Consider the following 12,555-nt stretch of genomic DNA (forward strand, 5'->3'; position numbering starts at 1 on the left):
AGTTTGTTTGTATATTATGGTTTTTAGAAGTTGCCAAAAGGAGCCAACAACAACAAAGTGACAGAGCTTGCAAGATACATTACAAGTTTGGTATAATGTGAGATTAGCAGACCTGTATGATTTACGATTGTGTTTTCATTTTAATCACTCAGAGAGCTGTCACTTTTCCTAATGCCTCCTGCTTAAGTGATGCTAGAAAAGGGTATAACTGAACTGTCAGAGAGTACAAAAGCCTTCAGTTAAATATGCATGGTGTACCACCCTGTGGCAATATCCTGCTACTGCATATGGCAGAAATAATGGAAATTGTAGAGCTTCCTGAACCAGAATGAGGGAAAGGAGCTATTATATATTGCAGTAATTAGAAGGAGAGGTGGTAAGCATATGCAGATTTGCAAATGAGAATTTAATAGCAGACTTAATCACTGGGATTCAACGTACATTTTTATCTGACAGGTGGCTGGAAATTTCTGCAGATTTCTTTGTTTCCAGGTTGGTTGTGTACTGAGGAGAGAAAATTGTCATTTTTGTGTGGTTTTTGTTTCTGGACTACCCGGTGTATTGTGAGAAGTCTTTGCTTTTCAGAATTGATTGTCTTGCTCACATTATGGCATCTCCCGAAAACAAGGGTGATGTGGGAGGATTGTTATAGTCGATACAACAAAATCTGGCTCCTTTCCAGCTCCCAGCCCTGTCCTAGTTCAGTCAACACAAGATCGTGTCCAACTCTCGGGGTTTCAAATTCAAAAGAAAGAGCTTCGACTGCGGTTCTTCTCCAGATGCACTCTGATCACATAAGAGTTGACTGACAACTCTTGAAATTAAAACAAAAAAGGCACTTACAAAGTTTCTGTTTTACTATCATTGAGCAATAATTGATAACTTATAAAGAAGCATGTTCAAGTCCTTGGACAGGGCAGCATAGGGAATGGTATTGTAATCATATTCTAGGAAATTGCCATTCTTCATTAAGTAAAGCGCTTATAAGAAAGAACAGAGTATCTGCTGACTTAGGCAATTTAAAAAAATAGTATTTTATATGTATTGATCCCATAAAGAAAAGTAGCACAGAAATATTGTTCAATCGAATATAAATTGAATTCAGTACCTTCTCTCCTGCTTTATTTTCACAAAATTGAGAATTTGTGGCAATTTGGTCATATAGAAATTATTCTTGGTTGTACGTATAGGGTATAATCAGAGGTCTACTTTATACCTGCTTGTTAAAACTCTAACAGATGGAGGGACAGATGTCAGAGCCATATACTTTGACTCCTTGTCTGATTTTCATTGTTGATCACAATATGTGACTGCCTTTCGGCAAAACTGAACACAGGTGTACACTTTAGACTGCAAGGAGGAATAAGGCAGAAGAGCAAATTTATCAAACTTAACGACACGGGGGAAGGAGATACAGGAGACAAAGTTGAAACTTTTTCTCCCTCACTGAGAAGTATTGTATGGGAATTCGCCTTTTAGAGAACTCTTTTGTGTCCTAAGTAATAAAGTAAGTTTACTCATATTAAAGGATGCCGCCAAATATTATAACCTTCAAATGTCAGAAGGTTGTTTACCATTTATTTGGCAACTCCAGACTGCAATCTCGTGCATTTTCCATTGCTTGTCTAATTAAACATTCACTCTAATTATGAGGAATCATGTAGGTGCTCCTTTGTCATTTATCAACAAGTTATTTTCACATTGAGGATCGTTTAAAATGGTACTCAGGGATGCTCGAGTTTAATTACTTCACTGTTGTTTCATTACTACAGCTTTTTGGAGAATGTCAAAGGCCACTGATCCTGATTATTACTATTATTTCTTTTTCACTTTGGGTTGTATTTCATACTATATTTCTGATCCGTTGTCAGTCATCTGTGTGTCTAAAAGGACGTTCCCCCTAATTAATCTTCAGTCAAATTGAGCTACGTTTCATAGAACATGAGAACATTCAAAAAAATAAGATTATTGAATAATAGAGACTAGATTTACAGATTAAATAAGTAAGAGAAAACGAAGACTATTTTAGCCCTTTTATCTGTATGACACCAGTTACTGAGCAATTGATAGTGCCTTTTCAGTTTTTATTCAAGCAGTTGTTGCCCTATAGAGATGGACAATGATTGGCTATAGTTGAAGAAGAGAGATGGTAAAGAGCACATTTCTTTAAGATTGTACTGGAAGCACTGTTTTCTAGTGTTGACTACAACTTTAGTATCATGTTTTAATTTTTTTTTGAGCAACTCCTAGTTAATTTTCTTTAGGGAAACCTTATCCAGTTGGACAAATATGATGTAGATATGTGATATGATACAGAATCAGCATATTTTAAAAGTATCGTATTTTATTTTCTCATTGTTTATTAGGTCAGTGCTTAGCCACAGGACCCCTGTTTTGGTAAACAGACCCCTTTCCTAGTCTGTCTTTTGTGGAACAATTATGGCTTTCAATGTAGACTTTAAGGAGTATTTTGTTCATATACGTTACCAAAATTAGGTTAACTTACCATAGATAGAATAAATACTTAAGTTCTTTAGTGAATGTTCATGTAAGCATGATATCCAACTCAAAAAAAAGCTTGCTCTTGTATCTTCAGTTTCAAGTGCAATAATTAATCCAGTAAATATCAGGGCTCTACTGTGTGCCTGGCCCTTTTTGGCGTCCTTGGCTGATGATAGAGCCGTGACTAGGAGAGCTCAGCTCTGCTCTAATGACACACACTCTAAAGGGCAAAGGCAGACTGTGCTACACAAACAAGCAGGACATGGCGAGTGGAGGCAGGGTAACTGGAGGGGGGATTAGAGGGGTGCTTGCAGCAGGACTCTCGGGAATGAGGCTTGACCAGAGACCTGAACGCTGAAGAACCAAACCATATAAAGATCTGGGGGTGACACATTTTAAGACAGAAGGTTCCACAAGCACAAACATGAATGAGACATGAAACCAGTGTGGCTGGAGTTTACTAAACAAGGGAGGATGTGCTAAAAGCTGAGGCCAGAGTGATGGGCTCGGGCTGATTGACACAAAACCTAATGGGTTAATAAACGGACTACAGATTTTATTCCAACCTCGGTGGTGGGGAATCTATCGGCAGAGGGTCGAGGGTGGAGACGGGGGGTGGGGGTGGGATTGGAAGTGCATAGCTGAAGCAATGGAGTGATATAATCTGATTCACTTTAAAATTTTAGCCCGGCTGTTATGTGTAGGCAGAAAGAGTAAAAGTAGTGAGACCATTGAGGGAGCTATTACAGTGGTCCAGGTGAGCCAGCGGGGCAGAGCCTGAGGTCCTGTAACAGTAAGAACTGATTGCTTCAGGAAATGGATGGAATTAGAGCCTACAAGACACGCAGAATTGCAAATAGATCGGACCTGGCAGAAAGGGCAAGAGAGAAATCAGAAAGGTTAAGGTCTGAACAATGGTGTTAGATCATTTACTGAGATGGAGAACATTGGAGGAGCAGCGTGTTGAGTTTGTTCATTTTGGGTGTGTGGATTGTATTCAAATTGGAGATGTCCAATAGGCAATGGATGATGGATGTTTGATGGAACTCAGGAGAGAAGTCAGGACTGTTAATAAGCATCAGGGGAGGGAGCGTGTGAGGTGACCAAGATCCTCTAAGTTAAGAGGTGGATAGAAAAGAGAAGTGCTCCAAAGAGAGAGACCTGGAACCCTCAGCACTGATCAGTTCTGAAAGTGCATTCAGTCCCGTGATGACAACAACTAGTGATTTAAGTCTCTTAGATAAATAAATAAATACTGTTAGAAGTAATACTTGAATTTCCCGAGTTTTTGAACGATAAACTTGTAAAACCACAGCTCCAGAACATAGTCTGAATCATGAGCACAGTTGTATCAGTAAAATTATTTGCTGTAAATAGGCAAGATAGTGAGAATTTCCTCGGTTATTTTAATTCCAGGTAGCTTTTAGTTTATTAAATGATATTCTGAGTTACCAGAACCCATGAGAAAGCAAAATGACTCATCCTTGTTTTGCAATGCTCTACCACCATATGATGTTTAACATTAAGAGGGTCTATTTCTTACATCAGTCAGTTTGAGATCAACAGTTTTTGCTATTCGCTTCTCTATGTGTTTGATCCAGCATAAAGCAACTTATCCATTAAAGTAATCCGCTTTCCATTAGCAGCACACACCCATACGAGCTCCTCAGTCGCACTCCCATCCTTACTCAGTATTATCTAGGTACAGAGTTATTGACCTTTTGGTGATAGCTTACTTTTTGCAGAGTACCAGAGTGGTGCTTACGGATAATGCTTTAGGTTACCCCTTATCTGCAAATAAACCTTAACGTGAAGTTACTGTGTGTGTCTTTGTAAAAATGAATTGCCTTGTTAAACATGATGACTCAGAAGAAGCGTCTCCTGTTATTTGGTAATATCAACTTTTCTTCTGTTTCTTTTCTGAATATTACCTTGGTCAAGAGTTGACCTGAGTTCTACCTTTAAGTCATATCTTTAATTTCTTTTTATTATATTCGAGCAGAAATTCTGAAAAAAATGATGATAGTAACTTTTCTTAGAATCATGGACTTCGAGGGCAAGCAAAGGCCTTCGAGATGCTCTAATAGCACCCTCTCATTTTGCAGGTGAGGGATTCAGAGCCAAGTTTAATTTCACAGAGCTGATCAGTGGCCTGGCTGTATAGAAACATGCATATGTAGCTGCTTTAGCTTCAAACCCGGGTCACACTATGGCTGCACACACACAAAATATGATCTCTGTTCTTGAGAAGGGATATACATACATGAACACAGTTAATCCAACGTGATGAATGCTCTAGGTAGAAAGGTCTGTGGGGACAGAAAGGGAAGTGTAGTCATCTCTGCTCCTGGACTTTAGCAGATACATCCCAGAGGAGCTTCTCTTTCCAGCTTAAAAAGAATTGCTCATGTCTAAACATGAGCTGAGTTTACGTCTTGTGTGCTATAGGGAAACCTTGAGTTGGTCCTGCCTTTCCTTTTCAAAGTATAAATGCACTGAATTGACCAAGAACTTTTCTGTTCATTTCCCATCTATAGAAGCAACAGTTCTAAGCTATGATGGAAGTATGTTTATGAAAATCCAGCTCCCGGTGGTGATGCACACGGAGGCTGAGGATGTGTCCTTACGGTTTCGATCCCAGCGCGCATATGGCATCCTCATGGCAACCACCTCGAGAGACTCGGCAGACACCCTCCGCCTGGAGCTGGACGCAGGGCGTGTGAAACTGACGGTCAACCTAGGTAACAACTCGCCTTCCCCCACTGGACTAACACTTTTCACCTTTTGTTCCGTTTTGCCTGCAAACATTTATCAAGTAGCCTGTTTGCCATGGAAAGTTGAAATACTTAATGGTCTCATCTCCATTATTTAAATTAATTTAGATTTTCGGGGCATCTTTTTATGGTTTCTATTTCATTTAACATAATTTACTGTTGTGTGATTCCTACCACTGAGGGTTCTTAAAAGGGAAGCCATATGTATTAATGAGATTAATTGAAAATATTAATTATTAGACTCGACAATGCCTCGAATTAAATGTCTTATTTTTGTATTTAACATTCTGATTGGTTATAGAAGATTTTTGTTTATTTCAGATAAACAAAAATCCACTGACGTTTACTTAGATAACATAGGCTACAAAATGTCAGATTTCTACTTTGTGGTCTCAGTCAACAGCCACTCTTACTATACTCCTTGGGCTTCTCCTTTGAATGGTCACCTTTGTGGTATCCCATCTTTTCTGTTTGGAACTACAGTGTGGTGATACTTTGCTATCAAACAGCAATCCACAACCCTTCAATGCCCAAAGTCTGCGGCCCTTAGCAAACAGCCATGAGAACACTCAAAACACAGGCTCTTCTGCAGAAAAGTAATGCTTTCCTGCTTAATTGTAGTATTCACAAAGAGTCACTACAGTAAAACCTCACCAAGCTGGGTGAAATCTGGGGGAAGACCAGGGTGAATTAAGAAAAAGTCTGAACTGTAGGCTTAAAAAAAATTGCAAGCAGTTTTGTTTTCAATTACATTCAAAAACACAAATTAGCAGTTCAAAAATCTCGTTAAGGAAAGGTTTTACTAGGCTGATGCTAATGGATGGATAAGAATTATCCATAATTAACACATTGTTTCACGAAAGTTGTGCCGTCAATGTACAGGAAAGTACTTGAAATCAGTTTCCTTCCTGAATGTGGTCTTTTGCAATTTGTTTAATTTTTCTCCAGTGATCTCTGCTCCTATCAAATGAAGAATTACAAATATTCTGCCCAATAAGTTTCAACATTATCATTAACTCCAAGTAAGAGGAGTACAAATTAATGAGGTTTTACTGTATTTCCTGTAGGTTTACACATGCAATAGTGAATAAACAGAGAGAGAAAAAATAAAATTCGAGGCTACATGGGTTTACAAAAAGAGTAGTAAAAATGTGATAAGGTAAGGCATTTGTGAAAACCCCACATACATTTTCAGATTGTGCTGGGCAGAATAATAGTTCATAAAACAGAAAACGACTTCATTGGTAGCTTACTGCATACAGTTACATTCAATTAATATTAGTTGAATTAAGTTCAATAATAAGCATTTTTTTTAAAGATTACTGAAGAACACACAGCACTTTCATTTACTGTTCTGTTAGAGTTCCCTCTAGTGACAATGATAGGTTACTACAGGCCAATCAAAATAAATTGCCTAATTGCAGTAAAGGGGCTGTTAGCTGAGGTGGGCACACCGGTAGGAATTTTCCAACAGCAAAGCATTCTGTGGAAAGAGTTGTGTAGGCACTGTTCCTTGGCTGTTTGCAACCACTTTTCTGATGCGGTTGACGACACATGACAAACTCAGCTATATGGAAACAGAATCTAGGTTTATATTTTTCATGTTCCCCAAAGGCATTAAATACTACAACCAAACTCAACAAATATTTATCTATATATAAAATAAACATAAAACATTCCACATAGTCCTTTAAAGAGAACCCTTAAAATCACAGCCTGTGTTCTCCAGTTTAGACATTCTGCTCTTAGAGAATCATTTGCTTTTATATAAGAAGAAAGTGTAAGAAAAGGAAAATCAATAGCTGTATTAACCATGACACTTATTACATAGAGATAACATTGTTAGCTTCCAACAGAGGGATCGGCTTGTGTGCTCTGAACAATGACACTGCTCCTTAGCCGCTAGTTTGTAAAGGAAACAAAGTTGTTTCTTTCCTCCTTCAATAATACAAGGTATGGAACCCAGCCTGGTTGTTACGTTCTTGCCCAAGCAAATAATAGTAAGAAGAATAGATACATTAGGGTGAAATGAGAATAATTTCAACTAGCTCTCCATTTGACCACCCCAATTCTAAAGGATTTCGTTGGCCTTTGTGGGATAATAGATTTTGGAGGTCCAAGATGTCTGAGCCTAGCTAAGCTTGCACTGTACCCCATTGTGACGGAGCACTTTTTAATTATATTGAAAATAAGGATATGTTCTTTCACATATGGGGAGAAAGCTGCAGCCAGTCTAAGCCAAACATCTTTGACAGTTAACAAGTCTTTCTTTCACTTAGATTTGTCACCATGTAGCTTTGTTTGAATTGGCCATTTTCTTTAAACCTTCTATTGTTGTTTCCAATGGTGAAGTTTTATAACAGTGAATCTGGGTTCTAGAAGTCTGTAAAGAATAAATGATATGGAGTGGCCATATTTGCATGTGTCTGTCCCCGGAAGGGTGGACTGTGATTTTATTGGATGTCTGCAGCTATTACCTTGAAGGATAAATTTTCATTTTTCATCTATTCTTCCCCATCTAGATTGTATCAGGATTAACTGTAATTCCAGTAAGTGCCTATTCAAAATCTTTAAAATGTTATTCCTCCATTATGATGTAGCTAGTCAAGAAAAAAATAACAAAAGAAAGAGAAAGAGAAAGGTGTTTATAAAACCCATGAATTCACTTTTGAAGTATACCAGTCCATCATCTGGGTTGTAAAAATTCATTTTGAGATCTGTCCAGCTGAAGACCTTCCTGCTGCAGTTTCTAGCTCTAAGTGGGAAAAGAGGTGACAAATACCCTGTAACAGAAGGTGCAGACGCCTCTGTAGACCCTTGGATATAGCAACTAGCATTTGTATTTTGGCTGATCTTGGACTCCAGCAGTTCTCTTCACAACCAAATTAGGAAAAAATACTGTGGGTCTTACTCTCTTCACTTTCTGGTTTTATCTCTTAACTCAAACATAGGGGAAAAAATCCCTTTTATTTGAAAGTTACTATTAAACCTTTCTAAATTCAACCAAAATTTTACATTGGAAAATGTGTGTTTTTCCAAGTTTTATATATATGTACAGAAAATTACTTATCTAAAGAAATTTTTCTTGTTCATTGAGAGCATTTACATAATGAATTTTTACATCCTAATCGTCTATCTGCCAAAATAACCAAAACCCTTCAAATCTGTGATATGCATGCCAAATGATAAGTTAGAAAAGATGCATGGACTGAGTGTTTTTGATTGTGGACTAGAGAATCTGAAAGGATATAAGGACTGTGATTTTATTTTGAGTCGTAGCATTATCTTAAGAGTAAATTTATTTTATTTCTTTACGTAAATATTTAGGTTGTTCTTTTCCAGGTTTTGCTGACCACATTAAGGAATCTCCTCCAGTATAACAGTTATTAGCTGTTTAACTGAAATGGTTCTAACAAGCTTCTAATCTTTCACTGTCATAGTCAGTAAAATAGTTTTAATGTCTTCGGAAAATGCTGAATGTGAGTTGATGGAGTCTACTTCCAAAACCTCTCTGTTTCCAAATGGCAATAAGTCATTCTCTGAGGAACAAAATGGTGGTCTTAAACTTGCAAAAACAAGAAGCCTTATCTACTTAAATACATGCTATTTTAAGCACTGTGCTTCTTATAACTCAGATTTGTCTTAAAATACTTTAAATACTCACTCCAAAGCAGCATAAAAGCCAGTCCTTCCAATCATAGCAATAAAAAGGTAACTGAATCATGATTTATGAAAAATTAAGTTGTTAAAACTCTCATACAAGGCATTAAAAATCATCTCAAACAGAATATCGATCCTGAACTAACCTCTCAGAGCTCTCACGGAAGTAGAAATTTTCAGGTATACATCATCTCCTCTCAAACCCCGTCTCTACCACACTCTGAAAAGGAGCACAGGTTTACAAGTCTGATACCATGGTCCAGTTTGCTTTGAGCTCTGGAGCATCGATGCAGGCAAAGTTGTGACTCACAAAATCCTTTCGCAAAGCCAAGCTTGTGACTCAGTGTAGCTGCAGGTGTTCTTGGTTCTTCCCGGATCTTAGAAAATCCATGTGAGGAAACTCTTTCTTTCCAGACTTCTGCTTCATTTTATTCCTATAAAGCATACAATACAGCACGGGTTTTTAAATTTACAAAAGGTAGCTACATAAACCCTAGTATTTCATGGAAATTAATGTCATCAGGTGTGCTTCTGTGTTCTCTAGCTGTATATATATATCAGTGATATTTTAAAACTCACGTCTAAAGTCTCACTACCCTTGCCAGATACTTCTCTTCATTTAGTTTATTATTCTAAGACTCTGATATTAAGCATAGTCTGTTCTCTGGATATTCCGCATAGCAGTACCTTTGAGGACAAAGATTTTTGCTGGTTAGTGGAATTTTTCCCTTTTTAAGGTGTTAATGTGTGACACTTTAATTACTTGAATTAAACCAATGATTGTGAGCTTTCAGTGCACACCTCAGACAGGACTGCAAATGCCTTAACTTGACAGCAGTCACTGGACAGAACATTCACTGACCAGGTAATGTTTTCATTTCCTTTGCCTTTGTTTTATTTGGGGACTAGTGGGCTGATGGCAGCGAGAGCTCCAAGTTCCATCAAGAATTCGTGTTATTGCTCAACTTTGAGGACAGGGAGGAATCTACAAATCAAATAGTGCAAATCTAACTTACAGTGATTAAATAAGCAGAGATTTCCACCTGGAGTGCATTTTGTACCCAATAAAAATGTAAATAAAATACTTGTACCTTAGTGTACCTCGTAGTTTAATGAAAGACTGATTTTATTACATTTATCCCCTGTAAGCTGAAAGTTTGTCTGAAACCAAAATGCAAGTTTACTAAATCAAAACCTTGCACCACCACCATCTAGAAATTATACCATGCCTAAGACATCAGTTGTGTTGTGAGTGTAGCATGAAGTACCTCAATTGGTGTCTTTAAGAAAATTTCCACAGGAAATAGTACAAACTATAATGTAAAAGATTATCTTACATTTAGAATTAATATTTAAACTCAAAACTGTTAATTTTGAGTGGAAACCTTCCAAAATTTCTCTACACTTACTCAGAATGGCTCTGCTGTTACCGACACTCGCTCCATCCTCACCACCCCTCCTCCCTTCTGCTCAGTTTACAGCAGTTGTTATTTGATATGGAAAAGGAAATAAATAGCATCCGACTCTGTGCTACTGAAGAATAGGTAGCAGGTGAGGAGGGAAGAGGTCTAGCTGCACTGCACAGATTCAGACCTGTGGGGCTCTGCGATGGCAGGCGCATTTCTTTTTCAGCCCTTCCTGCGTCAGTAGTTTAGATGCAGCAACAGAATCTTCCACAGACAGGCCCGGACAGAGCCTTTTGTTAAGGTTCTTTTGAGAAAGGGCAGATTTGAATTCCAGGGACCATCTCTGTCAGATTCTTTGTTGCTACCATTCCCCTCCCCCTCCCCCTGCTCCCATAGGAAAAGCTGTCCAGAATCTTTAAATGGAAGGAGAGAGCCTGTTTCCATTTAAAAAATCTAAAGCTTATTTTCATGTGTGGAGAAGGTATGTTTTAAAAAGAACTGTCTCTGTGAATAGTGGTCATATCACTGTCAAAATGTATGCTTTGATCTCTCTGATTATAAATGGAATGTCTCTGCACACAATCCCAGACCGATCTTAGTTCTTTGATGTCCGTTAGCTCATTTCATTGGTAAAATATGTTTGTTATCTGCAGCTTGGAATTAGATTAGGTCAGTATTTGCAGATTCATAGAGGGGAAGGCGAGCACAGAGGTGTGTTATCTACAGCTCTCTAGTCTCCTCTGCCCGGGACAGGAATCAAGAGACAGATTAGTCTTGCCTTCCTCAGTCAACTCTGATATGGAGAGGTACATTCTACCATCAAAAAATAGTTGTATATGGAAGTTGCTAAGAGAACCACCATCTTCTAATGCAGATACTTCTAATGCAGATACCCTGGACAGTGAAGGATATTCTTCAATAAAGGTAGATGGGAAAGGACTGAAAAGTCACATTCTTTTAACATAAAGAAGAACAGATATTTGAATTAATCAAAAAAGAGACAAGTTATAGATGTTTTTACAAAAAATAATTATTATAGACATATGTACTAATACCAACTAATGATAACAAGTTCTTACCAAGAGAGGCCAAGTCAGACTGAAGGGTACTCTGTGACTAACAGGTGAATTATTTGCATGAAAAAGTGAGTATCTTACCATCTCTTGCCTAGTCCATGGTATTATAACTGACTTAATTCTTTTCAAAACTATAAAGAATGCAAAAGAAATTTTCTATTCCCTGTGAAATTTTCTCAAATGCATTATTAGTATGGTCTGTAGTAAGTATTATTAGTAAGGCTGTTGGTCTTATTCTGCATTCTCTGTCTGCCAAAGTACGTAGCCTCAGATAGTGTGACCAAGACAGTGTCCATTTCAAATCTGCTGCCTACTAATTCCCAACAGTACATCCAAACTCATGAGGCCATGTGTTTCTCTGTAATTTTTTCTGATCTTTTGGCCTCTGTAGTGGTGTATTGCATGCTTCAATAGTCCCAATTTTTTCTCTCTTCTTCTAGTAACCGTACAAATTATTAGTGTTACAATCTTTGAAGTTTAAAATACATTGAAAATTTAAAAACTAAACTTGCTCCTATTAACTATAGGCGAGTCCTAATTGTCATATAAGTAACTACTTTAAATATGTAGCAGATGCAGGAAAGCTTTTGTACTTTTGTTTTATTAGGTTTTTTTTTTTTTGGTCTTTTCAAATCCTTCCTGCCCAAAAGAAGGCTTGGGGTCAGCTTTGCATCCATATAGAAAGTAGGTTTTAGTAAACTCATGATCTCTGATTTTTTTTTTTTTGCTTGTTTGTTATTTTTTTCTTTAATCCTTATACGTGTCTCTTTTCCTGCCCACCTGCTCTTTCTTCCTACCAAGATTTATTCTTACTTCTGCATTTCCAGTATTGTTTTCTCCTATTCTCTTTCTTCCTGTTTTCTTACCAGAATAAAAATTCTCTGCTCTTGAAAAAATATTCTAGTAGGCAGACCTTCCAACTATCTTTGGCTTCTTACAGAAAATGTTTTATCAAAGATGCAAAGACAACAAAATTGCAGGTGACCTTAATGTGGACAGTGTCAAGGGCTGAAGTTCAGCTCCTTCTATTTGCAGTTCACTGTCTAAGGACTGGAGAGAAAGAGAATCTAAGGCCAAGTACGTAACCTAACTTTTGACTTGGATAGAGTGAAGAAATGCGCTGAGTAATATGTTGTT

General features: G+C 37.6%; 1 protein-coding gene across 3 annotated transcripts in view; it reads left to right on the plus strand.

Moving 5' to 3' along the window:
* NRXN1 (neurexin 1) overlaps positions 1-12,555 on the plus strand; it is a 1,026,070-nt gene that overhangs the window by 462,730 nt on the left and 550,785 nt on the right. For 2 of the 3 annotated variants that reach the window (XM_031675618.2, XM_031675619.2), the window contains exon 6: positions 5,040-5,243. In XM_031675618.2, coding sequence (XP_031531478.1) covers positions 5,040-5,243 — 204 coding nt within the window. Of the gene's footprint in view, positions 1-5,039; positions 5,244-7,798; positions 7,826-12,555 lie in introns of all 3 variants that reach the window. The other variant, XM_031675605.2, reaches the window with a different exon arrangement.

This window comes from Vicugna pacos, chromosome 15, assembly GCF_048564905.1.
Source record: "Vicugna pacos chromosome 15, VicPac4, whole genome shotgun sequence".
In the NCBI taxonomy this organism is placed as follows: Eukaryota; Metazoa; Chordata; class Mammalia; order Artiodactyla; family Camelidae; genus Vicugna; species Vicugna pacos.